Genomic DNA, 25024 nt, shown 5'->3' on the forward strand with positions numbered 1-25024 from the left:
TATATGGCAAGCAATACACAGGAAAAGCTTGATGAGAGAGTCGTTTTCCAAGCATAAGCAGCCAAAATGTGGCCGAAGACGTCTAAAAGCGAGTCTGGAATACATTCGGCAGGGGAATATCGCCAGATAAACAACCAATTGTGACTTGTGAATCGAAAGGTGAACCACCACATTCTTTTCTCAAATACATAATCATCCCAAACCATAAATTTCATTTGATCATCAAGCATTCGCGGGCGAAGAGGGTCGTTCAAGTGCATGAAAGGGGTAAGGTAAATCAGGGATGTTGATAGAACCAAGGGGTCAAGAGGACAAAGAATTCCAACGCTTGCATGAGCTGGACCATTCGGGGTGAAGAAAACAAGAGTGACGAGACAGTGACATCGAAAATAGGGTAAAGGCGGGATACTAGGTAGCATACTGCAATAGTGCATTACACGTTCTGTACAATGATAACGAGGCCGGTAAGCACCCAGCCACTCCGTCCAGGATGCTCAATCATGTGAAATCAACACTCTGTTGTCTTTCTTGCCGAGCTCGAGCTCTTTCCGCTCGTCTTCGCCGGCGATTGTTTGCATAGTCGCCACTCGCATCTGTGCCGGTAAATGTGCCCGGGGACCCGATGCTGCCGTAGGGCAAGCTGGAGGGTACAGGGGGAGGTGGGGGAGAAAAGTGACTCGAGGGCGGGACAAATGATGGGGGAGGAGCAGCGCCCAAAGGAGCAGCAGAACCGGCTGCAGCCACGGCCGCCTGCTGTTCACGTTGGATTTGTTCCTGCTGCTGGCGCTCGAGTTCCTCCACCCGGCGCCATCGATCGTAGCCACCTTCGTTTCCCGATAAAGAACTCGCACTTCCGGCGCGACGACGTGAGTTTCTCCTCTCCCTTCGTCGTGCTTCACGACTGGCGGCGGCTTCTTCTTCGGTCAGTCTCCTCAGAGTGACGTGCCGTCCGTCATTGTGCATCTTCACTTTGACTGACACAGGCGGAGATTCTACATGGTCGTCCCGCTGTCTACTTGTACTGCGCTGACGGCGATGGCTGGACGAGGCATCCATGGCCGTCGCTCCGGCTGCCAGACCAGGGACCACCTCCGGCAGTTCATGTCGAGACTGGACGGGAGTTGGCATCTCTGAGATTGGCTCTTGATGAATTGGAGGGGCAGGAGGGGCCCCGGAATATGGCACGTCCCCGGGTCCAGGTGTCGCGGCGCCGGCAGATATAGCGGATTCGCCATGCAGAGGCCCACGTGGTGGGCGGGTCATGTCAGTCGATGAGAGGTCGGTAGCGGTGTATGAATCGGCCCTTCTATGCTTTCGTGGGTAGAAACCGTCTCCTGTATATCGCCGCTTACTGTTTGCTCGAGCGATTCTCTCCTCTTCTATATCATGACGGCGCATCTCTTCCACACGCCGTTGCTCGTCATCTTTATTCCGACGTTTAAAGAGACCCCGAAGAGCTGCGAAAGCTCCGGCACCGAACAAGGCGTTACGAACTCCATGAGACGGCTGTGGCTCTGGCTCTGTCAGATATGTTGTATTGTAATAATAAGATGATCCTGGACTTTGTGGTCGACTGGGGGGTCTGCTTGGGGGTCTGCTTGGTGGCCGATTGAGAGGAGTCTGATAGCTTGGTTCTGGCCGTCGTCCGTCCTCCAACCTACTCATTGTGGCTTCTGTCATACTGTCAGTTCGTGTATGCGCCCGACTATAGCGACCGGATTCCGTATCACTATCTCGATCGCGCCTTCTGTCGAATAATCGTTTAACGAGAAGCGCACCACCACCGATAGCTCCTAGTTTGAGAAGCTTGTTTCCCCAGCCACCACGGCGTGACTCCTCATCGGAATACTTGTCTTCCGAATAAGACATCTGGGAGTCTTCGTGACGTTCTTTCGGACGTGAACGGCGTCGGAAGAGCTCAGCCAGACCCGCTCCTGCCGCTCCTGCCGCGGCCATGCGGCCAAAGCTGCTATGACGTCGATCTTCCACGCCTGAAGGGCCTGAAACGTAGCTGTGCCGAGCGTCATATTCAGTTCCTGTCGGATATCCCTCAGAATCGTACAGGTACGAGAGAACGAAGAATGTTGCCAGAAGTGCGAAAACAGCTATTGAGTATAAGATGAACAAGGATTTCGGGGAACCGTAGAGTGTGAGTCCAAGGGGAATTTGCACGACGCCTAAGATCGCAAGAGCACGACCAATCCACCGATGGATCTATGGCAAATTAGCTGAATGGTGCCAGGGTATAAAAAGACAATGTCTTTATTCGTCGCAACTCACAACTAGCTTCAACGGGACATGGTATCTTTTCCGCTTACTCTCAATTCTGTGCACGAGATACCCCCATAACACCTGGAAAATGACCATGACGTAGATCGCTAGCCCTATGCCATGATGTGGGTTCGTGAGACTTCTCTCAGGCCCAACTGCGAACCATCCGAGAACAAAGACCACGGTGCTCAGCAAGAGTGTCAGAACCTGGAACCAGACATGAAGTTTAAAAGCCCAGAAAGGGCTCCATCGCGAATAATATCGTATGATTAGGACGGATATGGGCACCAGACCGAGGAACACAATTGTTGCAATGACACCGTGAGCGATTATCAAGGTGCGGTACTGGGGCATATCTCGGAACCGGTTCCCCATGCCTGGAATGTATGTCAGAAAAAGTTTGACGTTCACCCAAAGTATGCGACTCCACTTACCGTTGTATCGCATAGTCTCAAAGTTCACACCCATCAAGTTGGGCAGAAGAAACGTATCGCGACCCGAGTCCCATGTTCCATCTCCGACATGCAATGTATTGGAGGCATACGTGCTGCTCCCTGGAGGCGTGAGGTCCGAATTTGACGACATGATTTCCGTATGCAACCCCCTTCGCAACAGCGACCTGCGAGACAAGCGAATGCGGGAGCCACCAAGGAGATCTATCTAGATCCCCCACTCCGAAGAATGCACCATGCGCTTGAAGGAAACACAATAGAAGCGTGATAGACGGTCGGCTGTGCCTGTCAATTAGCTCACCAGACCCAAAATGGAAGAATTTTAAGCTTCTGAAATGTTGCGGACGGAGTATTTACTTGTGTATACTCGTGAGGCTGGCGGTGGAGAGGATCGAAGCGGGGACAAGACGATAGACTGAAAAGGCTGGAAGAAATACCAAATATGGTGTCAGACAAAACATCAAAAGTGGAAACATGCAAGATAAATGATCTTACCTGAATCAGCGACAATGAAGCAATACTGGCAATAATAATCATCAGCCTTTGGAAGGGAGTAGATGGCTGGCTACTTGGGAGAGTAAGCGTTCGATCAGCGTAACAACTATTTGCCAAATCAGGTTTAGTGTGCCAACTCATATCCCGAGCAACCAGCCGCTGACTCAGTGAAGCTTATCTACACCGCCTGCTGTTTATGGACTTGCCTTGTGCCTAGGTGAACTTGTGATCCTTATCAGCTGGACCCGTGCGTATTGTAGCAGCGTAGGTTGGCGCTGGTCCTCAGTCCTTTAATCCTCATTGCCTTTTAATCTGTTCGCAACTCAACGTCATTCTGATCTGTCCTTTCTATGATTCTTTTCCACGCAAGTCAAACTGTAGAGATATGTCTTCTCAGCTTGAGATCTTCGTGAGGGCTCTCTCGCGGTGAGTATCGATTATCTTTGGTACTACTGACATGTGCTGATAAGCCCTTCATAGCCTGTTAGGATGGATATAGTATGTGACTGCGTGCTTCCAAGTCAATCTGGGGCAGGCATATCTCCTGAGAGGCTTCTATTTCAAATACTGCTGGTTGCTGACCTTATGGCTAAGTATGTTCTGCTGGTCGGCATCCTTTTATCCGCAGCCTATCAGTAATTTTCGACGACGTTCAACTGTCGGGCTGGCCATTGACTTTCCCACAATCAACGTCCTGGGCTTCGTCTGCTATACAGCATATACATCTGCCTTTCTTTACTCTCCTGTGATTCGGCGGCAATACGCTGCCCGTCACCCTTCGGATGAGGAGTCGACAGTGCGCTTCAACGACTTTGCCTTTGCCTTGCATGCTGTCATCCTCAGCACGTTAGTTTACACACAATTTTGGCCTAAGATCTGGGGCTTCAAAGTCTCCCGCTTCCAGACCGTTAGTAAGCCGGTTCTTGGCCTCTTCTGGGGCTCCAATGCAGCAATAGGTATAGTAGTTTGCATTGTGTTGGTTAAAAGCCCTGACCGAGGATACGATCCATCCACCTGGGCATGGATCGACGTGGTAAGTGGTTTGGAGGATTGAAAAAGAAATATAGAGGATAATTTGTCGATTCTGACTCCACATTCTAGATTTACGCTCTTTCGTACGTGAAGTTGATCATCACCATTGTGAAGTACGTCCCTCAGGCGTGGGTCAATTATAAAAGAAAGTCCACAGAGGGGTGGAGTATCTCCCAGATACTTTTCGACTTGACTGGTGGGGTCTTTTCTCTTCTGCAACTAGTTTTGGACTCTTCATTTCAGAGCGACTGGAGTGGTATTACCGGAAACCCTGTGAAGTTCTTATTGTCAAACGTGACCATTCTGTTTGATTTGGTCTTTGTTGTGCAGCACTATATCCTCTACAGAGACTCCATGGAAGGCAAGATCGATCGCCATCCAGACCTCGTCACCCCCCTATTGTCGGACCCAAGAGGTGCTAGCGCTTGACCATTCTCTACTTGATATATCTCTTCATACTATGCTCCTTTCGACAATGGCTCGACCGTAATCACTTCCTTTGAACCTGCTTGGACTCATCTGCACCACGAGCATATGTAGTCTCCTTCTGGTCAGCGTAATCAAGAGAATTCTACGGGAAGACAATCTCGTAAGGCCTCCTAGCTGCCGAACTCCAACCTCAGCCGGGCAGGAGGGAAAGAGTCAGCTATCTCAAAGAGGGCAAGACAGCAGTGAACCGGCCAGCATGATCAAAGACAAGCACTGCTTTGGAGGCTTGTTGATACATCATGACCCTTGTTTTGCTGACACCGCTCTTTTTACAGCCACCCGGCGGGCTTTTCTGGGGCCGTCCCGTATTTCCATTTTTATCCATTCTTTCTGCACAATATTTTCTCGGGAGGATAAGCACTGAGATTAACACAGTGGGGTTGCATTGAAACCAGCGTTCGCTTGATGGGGCCATCACAGTGAATATGACCGCCATCTGCAGGTAAGACAGGAACCGAGAGGATGTAAGACCAAGGTAAGTGTATCCAGTCCAGTGACTCCAGTCACCAAGGTGCGGGGGCCCTTATCAAGGAGAATTGCCATGCATGGTTGTGGCTTAACCACAGTGAGAAAAGTATATTTCTTTTATCTTCTCCTAGTTGTGGTGCAGTTATGCTCATTGTCCACACCGCACGGAACCATGCATACCTAGGGATAGGTCCGAAGGTGGTAAAAACCAAGTCACGTGACTCGCTGGTGGTGGCCCAAACAGGAGTCTAAAGAGGCTCTAAGCCTCTCTGATCGGCCTGGATCGACCAGGCAAAGGACCTCTTCCCCTTTGTGGAAGCCGATATCCTCTGTCAGCGAAAAAAGGGTCGTTTGTTTGGTAGGTGGTCTGTGACTAATTATAACTTCCAACATGTGGACCAAGTAAGCCTTTCCGGCGTAGTTAAGACAATTGCCATGCCAATTGCTGATTGTAGAGCATTCCCGCACCTCAGCCCTACCAGACATCCAATGATGACCCCTGATTGCCAGAACCACTCTGACCCCTCTCAAACTCGGTAGATAACTGGGAGTCCGTGTTGTCAACCATAGGTAGATCTCTCGAGCTGTGATGCCTCTGGTTCGGCCGTCGATGCAAATAGTCTAACCAGGTTGAACCAACTAATCAGCACAAACAGCAACCCCAGTGTTCGAACCTGATTCTGCTGTTATTGGCTCTTGCGCCAAGCCTCGTATGCATCTAACTATATGCAGCCAAGTCCAAGCCCACAAGAAGGCTCGGGAGCCACAGGTACCGAACAGCGAACAACCGGTATGGGGTATGTGTCTCAGCACAGCATCAAACCAACAGACTTCTGTCTCGGTCACTAGTTCATGATGTTGATCTCCGAGCGTAAATCTACCCCGACGCTATCTGGAGTTTCAAGTTTGAGCTTACCTGGCCTTCTCACATAGTTTCAACGTGCTGTGTGAATGGAAGAGATACAATAGGAAGAACCCAGAAATAGGCATATTCGCACGTCGACAACCAATGGAATCGACTCCAATGGCATCAACCAGTCCTTTGCAGGTTGAAGAGTAGTGCACGGACATTGTGAAGAGTTAACAGCTGCTAATTCAGTCAACTCTGGTCAGCGTGCCGAACCATAACATAGCCACGTCTGACGTTAAGCAATACCGTTCGGCTCTAATGAAGAACGCATTTCTGGGTAGATCATTAGTCAAGGGAAAAAGAAAAGAAAATTAGGCCTCATACTGACTCGACTCATCAAGCACGGAAACATTCCGCTTCAATAATGATGGATCGCATCGCAGGAACTATTTAACTGCAAGATCTCATGAGCAACCTTTGCTTGGAAGACAAGAATTGAATTGACATCGATTGATCCTGTGGGTTTTCCTTGAACAAATCAAGGATCAACTACAGCATTTTATCCTGTGACCCGTGACAACAATGACCTTATTCACTACGAACCACCAAACCGCCTTCGCCATGTCTTCGCACCAGTATACCTTCCCAGGCATGCATGATGTCCCCGAGACCTATCCATACCACATGAGCCAAGTAGATAGCGAGGAAGACATGGACAGCCTCTACCTGTCAAGTGCGCCAGAGCCCTCATACACACGCCTCGACTTCGAGCCGACCATACCAGCCATGCCAACGAGCCAAGCCTACAACACCACCATGCGCGCACCCATGAGCGGATCCTACCTCCCCTACAGCGATCAATGGACCTCCCAAGTCCCCCCAACGGCAGCAGCGGCACCTACAACAACACTATACCACCCCACCGACATCTACCCATCCTCAACAATGACATACAACCCGCAAAGAACAGCCCCCACTGCCCTCAACCCCAACCCGCAAACCTACTTCTACCCGGACCCTTCAACAAACACCAACCTCGACCTCGACCTGAAACTACCCTCCTCAGACCTCGACACCAAAGACCTAACCAACTATGGCATCCCCAACCCCGACGGCTCCTGGAGCTGCGCCTACCCAGGATGCACCTCGACTGCGACGTTCCATCGTGGCTGCGACCTCCGGAAACACTTCAATCGGCACCGGAAGCATCTGTTCTGTCGGCACGAGGGCTGTCCGCAGGCTGTTACGGGCGGGTTCTCGAGCAAGAAGGACCGCTCCCGGCACGAGGCGAAGCATAACCCCGGGGTTGTGTGTGAGTGGCCGGACTGCGGGAGGGTATTTAGCCGGGTAGACAACATGAAGGATCATGTGCGGCGGATTCATAAGAGGGGGGAGGTTTACTCTTGACTTTGACTGATCCTTAGAGAATGTATGTATGTATGCATTTATGGCGGGTCTGGGTTGGTATTAGCGGCGGATGTCATTGCGTGGGAGTTTTAGACAATTGTTGCTGTTCCTGGCTGTTGTATTCGATAGACGAGCAGCGTATTTTGATTTGTTAAAATTGAATCAGGTTATATTGGCTGTATCATATCTTCGCAAATATGAACAGCTCGATTCCATTGATTTCAGGCCAAGATCAAGACGCCGAAGCTTCCAAAAGAAGAAACAATGTATGTATAGGCTAAAGTGCAGCTCAGACAATAGAAAAAGAAACACTCAACGCCGGCTATCGCAATCCCAAGGCAAGTCCCCTTTCCGGACACCACGCTGTACCCTATAGCGATGGAAAGATATATGCTAATACAAAACGAATGGCAGCATACAACGAACGCGAACGCAATTTTAAGAATATGGTATCATGTAAGGTACGACAAACAGGAACTCGGGAAAGGAATTCGTCAATGCATATGCAGGTTACACGAATGGGCGGTCGATCCTATGTGGTGATGCGACGGGAGAAGGGGTTTCGACGGCCGGAATACTGAAGGCGATTAATCATGAAGTATAATGCAGCGCATGAGCTACTGAGCTGTGGTCCGGCGGCGTCGACCTCGCGTGCTGCCCTCGGGCCTTTGAGATAGCACGCGTCTGAGCTCGGGATCGTCCTTGCTCTTATCAACATGGTGAACTCGCACGTGTCTAGATTCAGTCAGGACCTGAAGGACGGTCAAGAACAGTAGAAGCTCACCTCTGAAGGTTATCCGGCCGGGGGTATTTATGTTGCTGATCCGGACAGAAAGGGCATACATAACCTGGCGAGTTATGGACAAGGCCATGTCGAATCATCTCATTCTTGCGTTTGAACCCTTTGCCGCCAACTCCTCGAGCACACCCTTCGACTGGACAAAAGTGTGGTCGATCCTGTGAATGGACATTTGCATGAGAGCTGCGGGAAAAAATAAAAATGAGCCCATTTCTGTCAATACAACGGGGGTCATCTTGGCTTACTTAAGCAAATACTGGGTCTGAAAAGGTGGCGCAGTACACCCTGGATGCCGGCATTTAAACGTGCCTGGGGGAACCGGTGCGGTGGGCGGCGGGCCTGGATTGAAAGGCGCCCGTTCGCCCGTCGGCGTCTGATCAGTGGGAGTGGGATAGTTGGTTGCCGGACTTTTGGCCGCCGATGGCGAAGGTTCATAATGTGGCGTTGTGAGATAAGTGATGTCGGATCGTGTATGCCTCCACTGCGATTGTTGCTGTGATGCTGGAGAGGACACGGCGGACATCCCCTTGGAGCTCGCAGGGGAAAGATGTGAGTAAGGACTAGGGGGAACCTGTGGCGGAGCAAACTGTCCGGGGCGTTGATGATCCCACGCTGATTCATTCCTCGGTATTGAAGGAGGGGATGTCGAGACTGGAGGAAGAGAATAAGGCCCCGAGATCTCAGCCAAAGCAGTCTGTATCGACGGCAGGCTATGCTGTTGGTGGTTCTCTGGCGATTTGGCAGTTGCTAATGGAGGAGACGTCTGGAGTGCCGGAAGCAAGGCTTGGACTGGTCCATCCGAAGGTGATATTGCAAACTTTTTTAGGGGTGAAAGAACGGGAGACTTGCGTTCGGCGGTGAAATTTGGGGCACCGGGCGGATGAGACTCTTTTGGAGATGTTACGTCGACTTTGATGCTGATTGGTTCGGCCTGTGACACAGGCGGTTCCAACAAGTCCTTGATCGATTGGAGCGGCGATGCGCTCTTGAGAGTCTGAGGTGATACCAAATTCTCGGGTGGTTCGGACGACAAGAGTTGGAGAGCTCTCTCCGCCACTGACGAAGCCGGTTCCTGAAATTTCGCATCTTCCCTTGGTTGAGGGTCAATTTTCGTCTTTTGCAGACTTGATTGATCCTCTAACCAGGGATCCCGAAGGCGCCGATGTTCTAACTCGTAGTTGGCAATATCCGGGCGATTCGGATCTAGATGAGAGATCAGTACCGAGTCGCCCTCAGCTGTTTCGGGCTTGGATGTCGGCGACAGCTTACGGGGAAAGTCCGAAGACGTTCCCTCATCTCCAGAGTATTTAGCAGTAACATCTGATTTAGAGAGCGAATCTTGGGTTAGAAACGGGGGCAGCTGCTCGTCGGGCTTATAATTGGGTTTCTGAACCTCTAGCCCTGGAGTGAGCCGGTCGTCATCTGGTTCGTATGTGTCGGTCATGGAGGCGGGCTTTGAAGGGGCATTAGGAAGCCCCTTCCTGATGGGATTCCGCGTCTATGAGTGTCTTTGCCTCCAATCTACGTCTCTGTACCTGGCTTGAGGGAAAAAGTTGATCTCAAGCTCACTTTCCCGCGACTGAGCGGAGCAGGTGAAGAGGGAATCAAAGCACATAAGACAACAGTGCTTCTTCAGAGGAATATCTATTGACATCGTTAGTACATACGACTGACAGAAAGAGGAAAGCATGTTAAACAACAGCTTATGAATGAAACATTGAGCGGGTAGCTAATTCAGCTGTTTGCGCAGAGCCAGTACGCTTTCTGGGGAGAAATCTCCGCAGTAAATCATCGTCCATTTAAGAGTCTAAACCAGACCTGAACTGATTTTGAGACTTTTGCAAGAGGACTACCGTTGACTAGCCAGAGAGCAAAAGAAGGGCGCAATTTGCGTTATGGAGCAGTTCATCAATGGTGGCGCCAATCCACGCTCCATTCCCCCGGAAGGGTAGAATGCGGGAAAAACCGAAGCAAGTCAAGGTTGGGCTCACCTTAAGGTATTGGGAAGACCTTGTGGCTTGAAGCCTACCGGTGATTGCAGATGGGACCGATGATGGTTGCACGAGCCGGTCACTTGCAGTGAGGCTCAGAAGAAGGCCGAATCGCACAGTCAATGGCGCAGATCGAATTGATATACCAGGCGCATCGGCTGGCTGGGAGTGCCAGGGCAAAAATACCGAAGATGTAGACGAATGAAATGCGCAGGAGGATGATGACAGAACTGTTATGTTGGGAAGGAGGAGACAAACAAGAAGTTCACAGGGCGCAAAAAAGTTCCAGAATCTTAGAAAAGCGGAGTCGCCAATGGGGGTAATAGTTGGGAGTGTTATAATAACGGCCGTGGAGCTGTGGACATGTGCTGGTGGTGACAACGCTGCAGTAGCGGCTTTCGTTGCAATAAGAACAGGTGCGGTAGCAGTAGTCGAGGTACTTCGCAGGGAGCAAAGCAACGTAGAAGCAGAATACAGGTTGGGAAGGGTAATAAGAGTGCGAATTATAACAACAATGATAGCAGTAGCCAAGTCGTGCGTGGCCAGAGGAAGAAAGATCAAATCAGAAAATACTAAGGATAATAAATAATGATCAATAATAGGAATAGTTATCCAGACTATGGGCCTTCCAGATGATGAGGCTACTGCCTCTGAGCTAGTTAGCTCGAGCGGGAAGAGGTGACGCTGGCTTGGCGGAACGGTTGAAAAGGGTTTAGAGTGAGGAATAATGGAGGAGAAATGAACAGAGAGAGGATCAGAGAGGAGAGAAGGTTTAAGCGGTCAAAGGTAGATCCATGGACCGGTATTACTTCCACAGACACCGATAGAGAGATAGATGGTGAGGAGGAGGAGGAGATTGATGAGGATGATAACCACGACAATTTTTATGATGGGGATGAAGACGAAGAATTGCAGGAAATTTGCTGTCTAAATTATCGCAAACACTTTGAACCACGAATGCTTGGGCAAAATTCGCCCAATATTCACTCTCTCTCCAGATTTGTAAAATGTTGTCGGATTCTCAATCATTCAAGGGAGAAGGAGAAGGCAAAAGGATGAGATGCGAAAAGATAGGAGAGAAGATCATCCTTGAGAAGGGGAAAGAAAGAGAAAAAGGTCGACGTCCTGACACTCACAGAGTGCTGGGTTTACAGTCTCCAGACGCGCCACAGACAGGCAAAGCAAAGTGGGGTTTGAGGCAGAGGACGGAATACAGTACGACTATTCCTTTATGGCGCAAGTATGGAATTCAAATTAGATGAATTTTAGTAGGGAGGGAGGGAGCAAGGTAGCGCTTGTCCACTGTCCAGTCATCTATGATAATCGACAGCAAAGTATGGCCATCAGTCATCATTATAATGCCGCCTGATATTATTTGGAGGAAAACAATGCAACCGTCCAGCACGGACAGTAGTGGCATTAACTACGGAGGACGGAGTATACTATGTTCCTTGTTAACGAGATTGTCTGAGTCCTTGTTTTATCCAGGTAAAAAGTGTGGGATTCATCATTTTATGGACATCCTCAGATACACTGACTTGTGACAAAAAAGGCGGTCGTGATCTGATCCTCAAGGAGCTGACGCCTGGACCTAGGCAGCTCTATTTCACAGTTGCACCTAGCACCGGGTTCTAAGGACCACGAGCCTCTTCCGGCCCAGCCGCACCATTCAACCAAACAACCTCCACGTTCGGGCCATTTGAGGCTCTCTGCAGAAACGCCTGTGTATGATTGGTCGGCTAACGAAGGCAAAAAGAGGAGGCTGAAGTTGCTCATCTGCACCGAACCGGCGTAGAAAGTCTATGAATCCCAATTACGTGTGCGTGAATGGTATTTAAGAAGTAGTCCTTCTCTTAGTGTTGATCTGATCGGTCTTGTGATGTGCATGGCTCCCATGATGAACCAAAGACCGTCGAAAGAGTATCAAACTCTCCGGATTCTCCAAAACTTTGAACTCCGGAAGCTCTGACCACAAAGGTCAGCCTGCTGCGATCTGCCCTCATTCCCCTCACGATTACGAATTATGGGCTCGTACTAAAACGAAGAATTCCAGGGTGACTCTCGACTTCCCGATTGGTGCCTAAGGCGACAAGGCTGTACGCCTTGCATTGATTAGGTAGTTTTTGTGCCTTAAGGCTTGTTTCTTGCATTAAACACTGACCGTATATTCTTTGGTAATATTAGCTCTACAGCTTACAGGAAGAGAAAGCATCATGAGGATTCCAAGAATATTGAGTTGTAAACAGAATAAACTTTGGTGGTTAGTAGCAATTTCAAGTAGACTGATCCCCAGCATGAAAGAAGTCTCCAAATTCAGGACATATGCTACCCAATAAAAGTACAACGGGGACTTGGTGACTTGCCCACCTACGGAGAAAATGAGGCTGGAAAGTCGCCGACACCAATCCGCCCATGAGTAGACGCCGGATGATATTTCCGCCACAAGCGCCTCGACGCCGGATACGACCTATACGAGACAGTCCGAGGTTTCGGGGTTTGCGATGTCGGAGACTCGAAGTTCAGTGTTTCATCTTTCTAACCAGATAGAATGAAAGATCCAGAAGATGACAGTGGGTAGGTAGATATTTAATCATTGGTTTTGCATTCGCCTGTGCTGACCTGGCAGGCTGGCAGCATAGCCATCAGTATCAGATCAGCATCAGCGTCCAAGTGGATTCCTGAGTGCAGCATATCCATGCAAGCGAATGTAACACAAATCACGGAGCAGGGTATTTCCGGAGTCCGAGCTGAACTGATCGACAGCTGTTTTCTGCAGAATTTTTGGCCGTACTGATTGGTTCTGAGCCACTTTCCCCCTCCCGTGTGCTCCACTTTACTTATTGCCTGAGGCCCAACGCACTAGAAGTCCTCCCTAGGCAGCTTAGGTATGAGACCAGATGTGACAACCAGCCTAGGGAGTGGCGACAAGCTTATCTCGTATTCCTCCCTTTCATTCCAAATACGACTTTTGACCGAAGAGTCTAAGTAGTCTAGTGTATTAACAGGTTCGTGTCCATTGTCCGACTCAACTGATTTACGTTAGTACTACCCATCTCCTGTGCACAATCTTGCCTACCTGACACCTTGGCTCTAGCCCTGGTCAGACAACCCTTACAATCCCACGCCTCGTGCACTAACCCTACTAGGGTCCCATTGCATGATTGGCTTGATAGTATTTCCCCCGTCTGATCTTCATTTGGCATAATCCATTAAGCGCTCGAGTCTCGATCATTCTCAACGAAGGCAGATTTATAATCATACCATGATTGATACCTAGCCGGTAAGCGGATCTATCCATTTAACCAAGTCAAGCCAATAGAGCGGGCCGCCCCGATTGACCCGCCTGGTTCATTCCCATCCCAGTTGAGAAGTAGATATGAGGCATCAACTTTTTATTCCGGGATTACTAGAGGTAGACATGAAGTTCTTGCACTGCAAGGTCTCACAAAATAGTCACCGCATTGCGCAGGCCAATCCTATGGAGGGTAACACACCGGTTTGGTTTCCCAGCTGCAACGTGAGCGATTCTAACCTGGGCATACGGCATGGCATCTGTTAGTTCTCTGGAGTATAACAGTAGTGATGATGATGGCTGTATAGCTTGGTTAGCTATATAACACTCCTATAGTACTAGTGAAAATATCTGTCAGGATCAGTCCAGTTTTGCTGTGCTTTATTTATATCTTTAACTTGAATTCAATATGCTCTCCATCTGGTGGTCCTGTCACCCTTGTTCACAGACGCTAGGAGTACTCAGAAATCAACCTTGTCACCGGAACACAGTCTTTGCAAATGGACTGGTATTACCTTGCATAGTCCCACAGCCCACCGGTTGTAGGCAGCACAAACAAAAGCCCCCCGGAGCCGCACCCAATTATCACCGCAAGCAGACGGTGGCTTGATCCGAGGGGCTTGATTGGAAGACTGCCTGGTACTTTGGTGCTTTTGTTCCGGTTTCTCCCTTTCGTGCGTTGTTAGATGTCCGTGCTTACTGCTCGTTTATACAGCAGAACTGGTCGATGGAGTTTATAGATTCCGTTGGGAAGTGGTCTGGGCCGATGACGTTGACACCGCCAGCTGGCAGTGTGAGTTTCTAGCTGTACGGAAACAAACACTTGATGCTTTAGCCGACACATACATGCTAGTTACGGACGGATGTTTGTACGTATTATCGTACTACAGCAGATGATACTACAGCTTCCCCTTCTGGCGCACCTGCTCCTGCACCTTCTTGACCCGTTCCCACGCCTCTAAGGCAAAGGGTCCGGTCTTCTGCGCGTATTCTTGCGCACGCGCACTGCTGGCTTGGCGCAGAGCATACCGCGCCGCGATTCCCTGCATGATCACCGAGCTCCTCCACGAGAAGAACGCATCCCCCCAAGGGATATCCGGCGTGGGGTCCCACCCGGCGACCTCGCGGTACCACCGCAAGCAGTCCTCGCGTCTCGGCAAGCCTGGCACCACCCCAGGCTGGAACTGCTCTGTCTTGTGGTCCGTCCCGTCAAGGAAGTAAGGACTAGTGAGGTTACAAAAGTCGGATAGGGGGTGGCCGACCGTCGCCATCTCCCAGTCCAGAATGCCGATGACGCGCGGCTCTGTCTTGTGGAAGATCATGTTGTCAATCTTGTAGTCGCCGTGCACGAGGGTGCCTCTGTCGAGTGGCTGGGTAGCCTTATTGGAGAAGAAGCGCACCATGTCCATGAAGTGGGGCAGTTCGCCAACGGGCTTCTTGGTCTCGACGTCGACGGCCTGCGCCTGCGCATTGGACACGGCGGTAAAGGTCGCGATCTGGCGGTCGTAGTAGCCGGACGGCTTGCCAAATCGCTCCAGGCCGACAGACTTGGGGACAACCCGATGGAACTTGGCTAATGTGCGAACTGCATCGCGCCATCTGCGGCACTTAGTATCTGTCTGTCCTAAAGTAGAGGGTTAGACGTACAGTGCGGTTCGCTCTTCCGCGCTTACGCCGGGGATGGCAGGATCTGTGAATATCCGGCCGTCCAGGAACTCCATGATGTAGAACGGGGTGCCGATCACATTGCTATCCTCGCATAGACAGTATGCTTTGGGAACAGGGACGTCGGTCTTCTCTAATGCGTGGATGATCTTGTATTCTCGTTCGACTTGGTGCGCCGTTTTGGACAGGAGCTTGCCCGGAGGTTTCTTTCGTAGGACATATTGTTGTTTGTCGGAGCCGGTAATTAGGTACGTGGGATTGGATTGCCCGAAGCCAAACTGTTGAAGTCAACATCTCAACTAAGGGAAGACAGAGATATCAAGGACGTACTTGTTTCACATCAATTGGCGTCTTGATGATAGGCACGTTCTGATCGAGGTATCGCTCCAGCGACGGGATATCAATCGGTTGGCGGACAGCTCCAGCCATGACGCCAACTGCCAAACAATACAAGGGTAGGTAGTCGATTTAGAGATCCCTGCTCCCCAGCGTCAAGTCGGATAGGTGTAGAAAAACCGGAGGAGCCTGGGGACAGAAATAGCCCCGGTAATGAAAAAGCAGGACATGCTCCAGGTCAGCTCCAGAGCTGCGGACCGAGGCAAAACAGTCCAATTGGCAGCAACCCCATCTCTCTGGCCCGAGCTTGGACTTGCGGGGCGTCGGAGCTCGGTCTTTTGAAGTTATGCCTGAGGCTGAGATCTAGCGCAAAGTTAGCAAACATGCCAAGTCAATTAAACAGCGCGGTGCGCGTACACCGCCAGACGCGTCTAACCAACACATGCATCTTCCTACTGGGTCAATTAGCAACACTTCTGGATAAGTACACCGCGATTTCCCTCTCTTCCATACATCTCACAATCTCAACCCAAGTTATGACAAAGGAGACCACACCGCCGCCTCAACAGTCCAAAGCTCCTACCCACGAACCTCCCTCTCTCCCCGCCTCTCCCCTCGCCAAACGAACAAAACCCGACTCAAATAACACAGCCAACAGCAACAAGATGACCACCGGCACAGCACCCGCCGTCACCTCCATCTCTCAGCCCCTCCCTCCCCTGCTCGTCAAGAAGCTCACCGAGTCCGCCCAAGCACCTACCCGCGGGTCCGCCTTCGCTGCAGGCTACGACCTCTACAGCGCAAAGGAGACCGTCATCCCGGCCAAGGGTAAAGCCCTGGTTGACACTGGGCTTGCGATTGCTGTGCCGGAAGGGACATGTATGCCCCCCTTCTCCCCGTACTTTTTGTGGAGCGTGTATGCTAACCAGTTAACGAACAGACGGCCGCGTTGCCCCCCGGAGTGGTCTTGCCTCGAAGCACTTCATTGATACCGGGGCGGGCGTCATTGACGCTGATTACCGGGGTGAAGTGAAGGTTCTGTTGTTTAATTTCTCGGATGTCGATTTTACAGTTAAGGTGGGGGATCGGATTGCGCAGCTTGTGCTTGAACGGGTGAGGCTTTTTTTGTGTGTCATTCTGGGTGTGTTGATGCTGACGGTATCTAGATCTATACGCCCGACGTGATGGTTGTGGAGGAGTTGGAGGAGAGTGTCCGTGGAGCGGGCGGATTTGGAAGCACGGGTGTTTAAGATAAACGAACAGGGATTATTTACGATATGGATAGACATGATGACTACTGAAAAAAATAATATGACAGGTTTCTCTCATAACACGTTCTATTCATGGGTTACGTCTATAGGGGAATAATACGTCTATACGGAGTAGTACCTCTAAATCATACACTTGACTATTGAAGCCCCTCAGGCAGATCTTCCTTTTTCCATTCCTGCGCCTGGAACTCCACATCCGGCTCCCGCAGGAACCGCCCGTTTCGCACAACCCTCACCTCGGCGGCTTTCGTCCGCCGCAAGTACTCCCTCTTCTGCTTCTCCTCCTCACTCAAGCCCGGTTCAGTCTCTTCCGCAGACGCAGCGGCCCGGAGCTCCGCATCGCGCGCTTCCAGGGTCCTTTCCAAGACACTGTGCATGCTCGCCAGAACCTTCACGGTGGCCTTGGCAAGCGGTAGATCAGTGGCTTTGACGTCATCCGGGGAAACCCACGATTTAGTCGAGCGGAGGGTGGAGTCGGCGGCGAACACAGCCTCGCGGAGCCGGGCGACCGTCAGGGCTGCGAACATGTCGCCTGTTCCGCTGAAGAAGCAGTCGAGGGCGGGGACGTCAACGCGGAAGAGCCGAGGGGAGCCGTCGGATTTGATGGTGGAGCCGATAACGGTTAGGCTGTCGGTGGTCGCTTCTGGGGATGACGAGAACAGGGAGATGCGGACAGAGGTGATGATGACATGGGGGATGGAGTAGGTGGCGTGGATGGCAGTGATGGCCTCGGCGAGGGTGCTGAGGGAGGTGATCTTGATTCCGGAGAGGACTCTGAGGGTGATGTGGTTAACGAAGGGTGTTCCGGACTACAGGCATGGCTGCATGCTTACTCGGCTTCGAATTGGTTGGGGAGAATCAGATCAGCGTGGTGGATGATCTTTTTATATTCGGGCACTACATCATCGTTGACATATAGCCGGCCCTGGTCGCCCATAACAGGGTCTAGGACTGTGCTCCGTTCACCGTTAGCGGGCAGCTCGACGAGGATAGGATTGCGCATACCCCAAAAGAATGAGCCAGGATTTGACTCGGCCTTGCGCTGCAGATCTAAGCCGATAGCCCCTATTGCCTCTACTGCCGCAGCACTGGGGGCATAACCCGACAACATGACATCAAAATCCGTGAGATGGCTCTGGCAGAGACCCTCATATAGGTCTCTAATCTCTTGAGCTGTTGACCGTGTGCCTTTAAACTGCCTGTAGCCAGTGTGGTTGCCTGTTGAATGTTAGTTGACTCAACCTGACGGCGGATATTGGGTTGATTACTGAAATGGACAGTATTCAGGGCGGCAACATCGCACCCTAACAACTGCATGACCAGCGTAGCGATTTTGTTGCCAACATATCTGATGTCATTAGTCGCCGCTCAACTCATATTGCCACGGGTGCACGATATGGATGACGAGAGGTCTATATCCTAGTGCATTTGGACGGGTACAGTGACAGCAGAAAGTACGTACCCGTAGACAACCTGGCTCTCCTCGTCAGTCCTTGTACTCCACCCATGGTCCCATCAACCAAAGCTGGATCGACGTGGGCGAAGAGACTTACATGACTCGCAATGGCGAGTACCCTTGTTTCAGGTACTAAGCTGTCGGAGGACATGGTATTGCAAGTACGGGGATATAGGACGCTAATCTTTCAATGTATAGGAAGAGAGTCGATCGTGAAAAAAACTGTAATGTTCCGTGATCATATGCCGCTCATGATAGTCTGAGTCGAGTTAACTACTGCAATTGCATCTGATACAATGAATCAATGTTACAATGACTACTTAGTTATCTGTCCGGAGGATGACAAAATTGGATGGAAGAGGAGGGAATTTTCGGGCGGCATGATTGGCCAATCAAGGCTCGGCTTGATTTCCTTCACTGCCCATGTACCCCGATGTACCTCCACAGTAAATGGCCAGCGCAATGGTACTGACGGGTACTTGATCCTGGTTTTCCGCTTTCTACTCCGTAAGTCAGGGGTCAATTGCACACTTTGGTCGCTTTTCTGTATGAAGGAGTACTCTGTAGATAACTCATCTAGTCTTATGTCCTCGTTCCTACGAAGCTTGGTTGCACCTTAAAGAGCTTTGCCTGCTTTGCGATCGTCGCACGTTGGAGTCTAGACTCTGGATATATACTCCGGTACTCCCGTAGATCACTGACCATTGCCAATGGCCATGGGGCATGGACAGGCCCTAGCTCTATGGATGCTCCGAAGATACGGAGTAAGATGTTCCCCTTTCTTCTCTTCTAGTGTCGACTTCTGTGGAAGAGATAGTCGGACCTCTGCAGACAAGAGATCCACTCGTCCAGGTTCTACTCGTGGCCAGACCGTTCCTTGGTCCGTTAATGGCTGCTAAATTTATACTCAGTGCCATAGTGCCCAGTTTAAGGCAGCTGTCTCAATAGACTGACGCCAAAAGCACTGATTTTGAAGGGCGGTCGGTAGCACCAGAAGCCCTAGGCTGAATAGTCCAAAGTTAAACTCTGTAAGTCACACAGCGATTCTCGTTGTTGTGGCAGGTTGTCTGTCTCCTGAAGGTTTCGTACTCTTCCTTGCTTTATGTCAGACAGACACCCTATTCTTTCTCTCTTTTTTCCTGTCTGTCAACAGAGGCTGGACCATGTTTCTCTTATGCCTCCGCCGGGGCAGTCTCTATTCTTCTGCTGTCCTTTCTTGATTGATGATCTGGGTGGTTTCTTTGTTCTTTTCCACTAAGAGTCGCTCATTTTCAAAGTCGTTGATGATATACCAACCCCAAGCAACGACTCCAGAGACCATGATTACTACTGGCCTCTGACACACTCTCCCTTATCGCCTTGAGGTCAATTCCGATCCATTGTGGGCAATGTCATTCATTCAATTCTCTGCCAAAATGAAATCATTCTCTCATTTTAGTCCATATTGGCCAAGCAGACCGTCGCAGTGGGGTGAAACTATGGGGCCTGATGTCTGCAGTACCTCACAACATCACCAGTCCGGCAACCCGAAAACGACTTCCCGATTGTCGACCTTGATCACGCTTCTGATGGTACTGCTTCTGTCGTCGGTGGTTTCTGCGGCTGCCATTCCAGATGACTCTCCCCCACTAGCTCATGGTGCGTTCCTATCGCGAACGGAGGCGTTTCCGGGCGATCATCTGGATAGTGGGCAAGCCCGATACGGCAAAACCTGGGTCATCGAGAGCAGTCTAGCCGACGAAGCAGCCACGCTACCCATCCTCGTTGCCCCGGAGGAGGTCGTTGAGGAGCATACTTCATCGCACCTGCACGCTCGCTCCTACCCCGGCTCCGACTCGCTGCCGACACCCTTCGACACCAATCTCTCCAACAACTTCACAGCCGAGAGCTGCCCCCAGTTCTTCAACGACTTCCTCTCCAACTCAACGGTCACCTCCTGCTATCCCATCTCGCTCCTCCTCCACGACTCCACCTCCTTCTTCCACACTCTCACCTCCGCAACCGCCACCTCGCACGTCCTCGACCTCTCCTGCGCCGCCTCCGTCGACACCTGCGCCTCCATCTTCAACCGACTTGCCACCGACCTGCTGAAAGCCGACGCCTGTGGTAAAGACTACGAGCTCGGAAACCCGCTCGTCGCAAGCGCCTACACAGGCTTCATCACCTACGAGCCCGTCTACCGCGCCGCCTGCCTCAAGAACCCCGACACAAAAGATTATTGTTTCGTCGACGCAGCTACCAACGCCTCCTCCCCGCAGAACCTCGACACCTACTCCATCCCCGCCGGGTACACCACCGACGAAGCCCCCTGGCCCACCTGCAACGAGTGCCTGCAAGCCAGCATGGATATCTTCAGCCGCTGGGCGCAGGTCGACGGCCAGCCGCTCACGACGTCCTATCTCCCCTCTGCTTTGGCGCTGAACCGGCACTGCGGCGATAACTTTGCGAATGTGAACATCACTGTGGGCGAGAAAGCGAAAACGACATCGGGGGCTTGGAAACCGGCCGCGGTTGATTGGCGGCTGGTTGGGTGGACGGTGGCGCTGAGTCTTGGGACGTCGCTGCTGTGATTTTCATCGTTGTAATGCCTGTCGCTGTTATTGTATAATTCGCTTCCCCTCCTTACATATTTGGCGTCTGTCGTTTCTTTGCTCTTCTTCAGGTCACGGTTGTATGGATAACGACAGCGAGTGTGAATTTGGCATGTTGTACTTCCTTGGAATGTTCACCTTACTGTCAGATTTATATAGGTTTAATGTAATCATAACACCTACGTGCTTTGTGCCTTAACAATTTTGATTGTTGGAATCAAGGAACATGTTCATTATGCTGCGTAGTATCCCAAGTATCGACACTGAATTGAATAACTTCATCAAATATCATACCGCCATGTCATTGAATGCCGTATCGCCTAGAACAATACACATGAGGTGGAACCCACCTCCCCATCCACATGAAAGAGAAAGAAAAAAAAAAAAAAAAAATAAAGAGAAAATGATATCCAAGAATTGTATAACCAAATAGATATATTCACTGTCGTTATATGTAATATAGACGGGAACATTGTAGTCGTGTTGTCAAGATGTTTAGGTGAGTTCAGCTTCGCCTTGAGGCGTTGCCGGTGGCAATTCCAATGAGAGATTGCGGCGCCCCCGGGCTCGACCCTGTCCCTGATACAGGACTTTGCGCTGCATCCCTCTCGCGTCGGACTCGGAAGTATGCCAGTTTATTGAAGCGGCTAAGTTGGGCCCAGAAGTGTCGGCCGGCGGGGTGAGCAGCTATTCGATCTAGAAGATCGGCGGTTGCTTCACGAACCGTTTGATCAGGATGGAAAAGACCCATGCTGATGTAGAACAGCCCGGCTTGGCTTTCTGGCGTCACCGTCAGCAGCTGGCATATGCCTGCGTAGTCCTTGACAGCTTTGGAAAAGGCAAGGTAAATAGCTCCAGCGTCAGCATGAGATAGCCGCAAAGTGCGCAGTCGATCATGGTGATGGTGCAGGTCAGGTTTCTGGATTGGTCTTGCGGGGTAGTACATGGCCGCGATGTCCTGTATAAACGAGTAGTAGGACCGTGTCGTGCGCCAGCCTTCGATTCGCGACACAGAGGCGATCAATTCTCGCTGCTTCGTTGCCTCGTCGGGCCACACATAGCCATGGCCACGTAGCGTTGTGGGGTCCAGGGGGTCGGCTTGGACGCCACTCGGGCTCTCCGGAGATAGCTCCTCGTTCGGCCCGATGATGTAGAGATTCGACGCTCCGTACACGGTCTCCTCAAACGCAGCCGCGACGCGCGTAAATTTGGTAATGTATGCGCGCCATTTTGCACGAATCGCATTCTCTCCGTGACGGTTCGTGATACTCCGTTGAACGTCTTCCATGAAGGCGTTGTCGCCGGTGGGATCCGGATGGGCACTCGGCGTGTAGTTTTGGAGGAAAGAGCTCTGTTGAAAATACAGTAGACCCTCCGTAACCGGGGCGGGCTCGATGTGGCTGCTGATTTTCATCCTGCCGGTGGGAAGGTCGCACAGGAGGTCCCACCATTCGGGATGATTTGCGAACGTGGGATTAGTTACTCCAGCGATAAACCCAGGAACTTTCAGCAGATCATCGATCTTCGTCAAGTCGGTATAGGGAAAGGCATGCCTCGTGAAGCCACGCAAGATCCCACCGGATGCAAGAGCGCACGCAGCCAGAACTGCCTCTGCTACTTCGCCCGAGGGCCGATTGTGGCCCAAGAAGATCACCCGTTTCTGGGTGAGCATGGCGTTGACAAGAACGATGATCGGGTGCGTATAGGAACCGTTGGTGGTCAAGTGCGGGTGAAGCGGAAAGGCCTGAGGCGCTGTGGCATGAACAGTAGAGAACGTCTGGATGAGCTTGATGAGAGAGAAGTCTCCCACAATCTCAGGCCATATAACAGTTGGCACTTTGACAGGGATGGGAATGTCATTGTAAATGACTCGCGATTCGAACTCGTGGGTGTCGCGGGGAAGCGCATACCGAGGGGCGGGCTTTTTGGGTGATGGTGGGGAATCTTCCACAGGCTCTCCCTCCTCGATCAGTCGCTGCTGGATCATCTGCTCGAATTTTTCGATGAACATGTCCTTCGCATTACTAGCCTGCAGAATCTGTCGTTCTAGGAGCGAAAGCTTGGGCATCAATGACAGATCCATCTCATTGACGGCGTTGTACAGCGTCGCTAGAGTCTCGGGGTACGGCGACTTGAAATAGTCCTCCAGCGCCAGTAATAGCAAGGGCTATGACACCAATGGTATAAGCACATGGTCATCTCAATCGAAGCTGGGGTGAAATTACCTTGTAGATATGAAGGAATGAATGACGTGTACAGATGGCCATCGCCTTGACGACCGCACCTCTGCAGTTGAAATTAGTTCAGTGGTTGATGAGGCTGTAGAGCAGGAGAACGAACCGTCTGACTGTGTTATCTTGCTTCGTATTCACAAGATTAAGCACGTACATCAACGGTGGCCCCTCACCACCATCGTCTTCCTCGTCGCTGCTCTCTTCCGTGAGAGCATCAGTATCTTCGTCCTGGCTCTCATCGTTTGGGTTCTGCTCTGCCCTTGCCCTCTTCCGCCGTTTTTTCTTTGCTGTCGTTGAGTCCTCATCCTCCCCCTCCGCACTGGTGTCTTTGTGTAAGAAAAAAATGGTCCAGTCCTGGCTCCGTACATGTGTCTGGTCTGGCAGCATCAATTCCGCGAGCATGCTCTCATCTCCGCTAATGGGCGCCGGGTACTGATGTTCCATGATCGGACCCCGGTCAATGTGGAAAGACGCGACAAGGATGTACTCGACATGGCGCTCCGATGAGTCTAAAGGGTATTGTGACTTGCATCGTCGGGGTCTGGAGGCACGAGGAGCAGCGAGATGATCTCCGGAGGGCCGACGCAAAGATCTTGAGCTGCTGGGAGATCTGTTCTTGATGACCGATGGGGATGGAGACAATCGGGGCAGTCCATTGGACTTCGAGGGATTCAATACGGAAGGAAATGAATGTGCAGCATCGTCGGATGGTCGGAACGGAAGAGTGGTAGCCATTTTCGTAGCGAGGAAGAATAAGCAATGGGAGGATAAGAGATATGGGGTAGGACTGCTCCTAGCAGAGAAATGGGTATAATCACCGCATATCTCGCATCAATGGACATTACAGAGTCCTGAGTAAGTAGGATGCCATGGTCAATCTGCTAGCTAGTCAGTTTGTGACCGATCGGAAGCTTAGTCGATCGTCGTTCGTCCGTTCATTTTCAGGGGTTTCACTTGTGTAGTCGATCTGAAGGGAAAAGGGGACGCCTCAACCCATCGGACCAAACCACCACGTACCAACCATCTCCACAGCGGGGAAAGTCGACGGGAAGCAGTGCCAGAACCAGATCAAATCCCATCGTGAGGTCGCAACAATACTCCGTTGCGCCCTTGCATGACAGGAAATTATTCTAAGACCACTTCAACCACACCCGGTGTGATTCGCGAATCGACCATGCAGGTACACACTGATCCGACGTGTGTTTTAGACTCACAATCTCCCACTGTCTAGTCCCGCAAAACGACCACTTTCACCCTCAGCACATGCTACGTTTGTAAGTGTGATTCCGATCTTTTTGCCAGATTGTACAGACGGGGAAACTGTTTGTTAAGATTGCTTTACAGAGTACTGATAGATGATTGCTAATGCGATCGTGAACTGGGGCTGGTCCGCATTCAATTATAAAGGAAACTCGCTAAACCGACGATAGTATCTGTCTATCTGCGCTACAACTTGAGCGCTACGTAGTTCTATCCAATAACTTCTTCCCTCGTGGCAATCCCAAAGGAGAAAATCCAGTCCTTTTCAACTCAGAAGAGCGTACCACCGTACCGGGAATATCTCCGAATCGCTAGGGCATTCGCGCGTTTGTTGTCACAGTCAGAGGGCCCTGCTGGAGGTGGCAGAGGTCTGGAACCTGCCCTTATCAGATAATGCGCATCCTTTTTTTCTGGAGACCAAACTCCTTCGTCCAGTTCCCATGTTCGCAAACAGATTGTGCGGGTTCTCAGATGGGCTTGTCAAACCCACTTGTCCACCAGAACATACGCGTTCGACTTGTGCAGATATCCACCAGCGATACATAGCAGTATGCAGAATTGCCGGGGAAAGCAAAGTAAACCGACCAGATGGCTGTCAATTAATACTCCTCCCAGACCTGTTCGGACTTCAGGATGAGCGCTATTTGGAGCATGATTTTCCGTCC

At 51.0% G+C, this 25024-nt stretch overlaps 9 protein-coding genes across 9 annotated transcripts; 4 read left to right on the top strand and 5 right to left on the bottom strand.

The window, feature by feature from the left end:
• Positions 1–2: 2 nt before the first annotated feature.
• On the bottom strand, positions 3–3307 carry AFUA_1G02840 (uncharacterized protein). Its single transcript, XM_744941.2, has 4 exons — positions 3219–3307; positions 2706–3147; positions 2281–2648; positions 3–2214 (listed from the first exon to the last, which is right to left on the bottom strand). Exons 2-4 carry the CDS (start codon positions 2854–2856, stop codon positions 499–501), a joined length of 2235 nt encoding a protein of 744 aa, XP_750034.2. The 5' UTR covers positions 2857–3147; positions 3219–3307; the 3' UTR covers positions 3–498.
• A 390-nt stretch (positions 3308–3697) lies between these two features.
• On the top strand, positions 3698–4840 carry AFUA_1G02850 (putative L-cystine transporter). The gene is made up of 3 exons (XM_744942.2): positions 3698–3716; positions 3813–4251; positions 4320–4840. The coding sequence occupies exons 2-3, from the start codon at positions 3814–3816 to the stop codon at positions 4677–4679; spliced, it is 798 nt and encodes a 265-aa protein (XP_750035.1). The 5' UTR covers positions 3698–3716; position 3813; the 3' UTR covers positions 4680–4840.
• A 1155-nt stretch (positions 4841–5995) lies between these two features.
• AFUA_1G02860 (putative C2H2 transcription factor) lies at positions 5996–7469 on the top strand. The gene has a single exon (XM_744943.2). The coding sequence runs from the start codon at positions 6640–6642 to the stop codon at positions 7462–7464; it is 825 nt and encodes a 274-aa protein (XP_750036.1). The 5' UTR covers positions 5996–6639; the 3' UTR covers positions 7465–7469.
• A 59-nt stretch (positions 7470–7528) lies between these two features.
• AFUA_1G02870 (uncharacterized protein) lies at positions 7529–11500 on the bottom strand. Its single transcript, XM_744944.2, has 4 exons — positions 10255–11500; positions 8509–9907; positions 8249–8446; positions 7529–8199 (listed from the first exon to the last, which is right to left on the bottom strand). The coding sequence occupies exons 2-4, from the start codon at positions 9705–9707 to the stop codon at positions 8082–8084; spliced, it is 1515 nt and encodes a 504-aa protein (XP_750037.2). The 5' UTR covers positions 9708–9907; positions 10255–11500; the 3' UTR covers positions 7529–8081.
• Positions 11501–14096: 2596 nt separating this feature from the next.
• AFUA_1G02880 (phosphotransferase family protein) lies at positions 14097–15809 on the bottom strand. Its single transcript, XM_744945.2, has 3 exons — positions 15542–15809; positions 15194–15489; positions 14097–15145 (listed from the first exon to the last, which is right to left on the bottom strand). The coding sequence occupies exons 1-3, from the start codon at positions 15638–15640 to the stop codon at positions 14446–14448; spliced, it is 1095 nt and encodes a 364-aa protein (XP_750038.1). The 5' UTR covers positions 15641–15809; the 3' UTR covers positions 14097–14445.
• A 121-nt stretch (positions 15810–15930) lies between these two features.
• Positions 15931–16797, top strand: AFUA_1G02890 (dUTP diphosphatase; the record flags this gene model as incomplete). The annotated part of the gene is made up of 3 exons (XM_744946.1): positions 15931–16426; positions 16488–16660; positions 16714–16797. 3 exons carry the CDS (start codon positions 15931–15933, stop codon positions 16795–16797), a joined length of 753 nt encoding a protein of 250 aa, XP_750039.1.
• A 158-nt stretch (positions 16798–16955) lies between these two features.
• AFUA_1G02900 (pyridoxal kinase) lies at positions 16956–18949 on the bottom strand (the record flags this gene model as incomplete). The annotated part of the gene is made up of 4 exons (XM_744947.2): positions 18372–18949; positions 18087–18291; positions 17652–18036; positions 16956–17592 (listed from the first exon to the last, which is right to left on the bottom strand). Exons 2-4 carry the CDS (start codon positions 18133–18135, stop codon positions 16956–16958), a joined length of 1071 nt encoding a protein of 356 aa, XP_750040.1. The 5' UTR covers positions 18136–18291; positions 18372–18949.
• Positions 18950–19662: 713 nt separating this feature from the next.
• Positions 19663–20844, top strand: AFUA_1G02910 (uncharacterized protein; the record flags this gene model as incomplete). The annotated part of the gene is made up of 1 exon (XM_744948.2): positions 19663–20844. One exon carries the CDS (start codon positions 19663–19665, stop codon positions 20842–20844), a length of 1182 nt encoding a protein of 393 aa, XP_750041.2.
• A 204-nt stretch (positions 20845–21048) lies between these two features.
• Positions 21049–24121, bottom strand: AFUA_1G02920 (AFI1/MesA family protein). Its single transcript, XM_077803796.1, has 3 exons — positions 23206–24121; positions 23091–23151; positions 21049–23032 (listed from the first exon to the last, which is right to left on the bottom strand). Exons 1-3 carry the CDS (start codon positions 23832–23834, stop codon positions 21371–21373), a joined length of 2352 nt encoding a protein of 783 aa, XP_077659968.1. The 5' UTR covers positions 23835–24121; the 3' UTR covers positions 21049–21370.
• Between the last annotated feature and the right edge of the window lie 903 nt (positions 24122–25024).

This window comes from Aspergillus fumigatus, chromosome 1 (genome assembly GCF_000002655.1).
Source record: "Aspergillus fumigatus Af293 chromosome 1, whole genome shotgun sequence".
In the NCBI taxonomy this organism is placed as follows: Eukaryota; Fungi; Ascomycota; class Eurotiomycetes; order Eurotiales; family Aspergillaceae; genus Aspergillus; species Aspergillus fumigatus.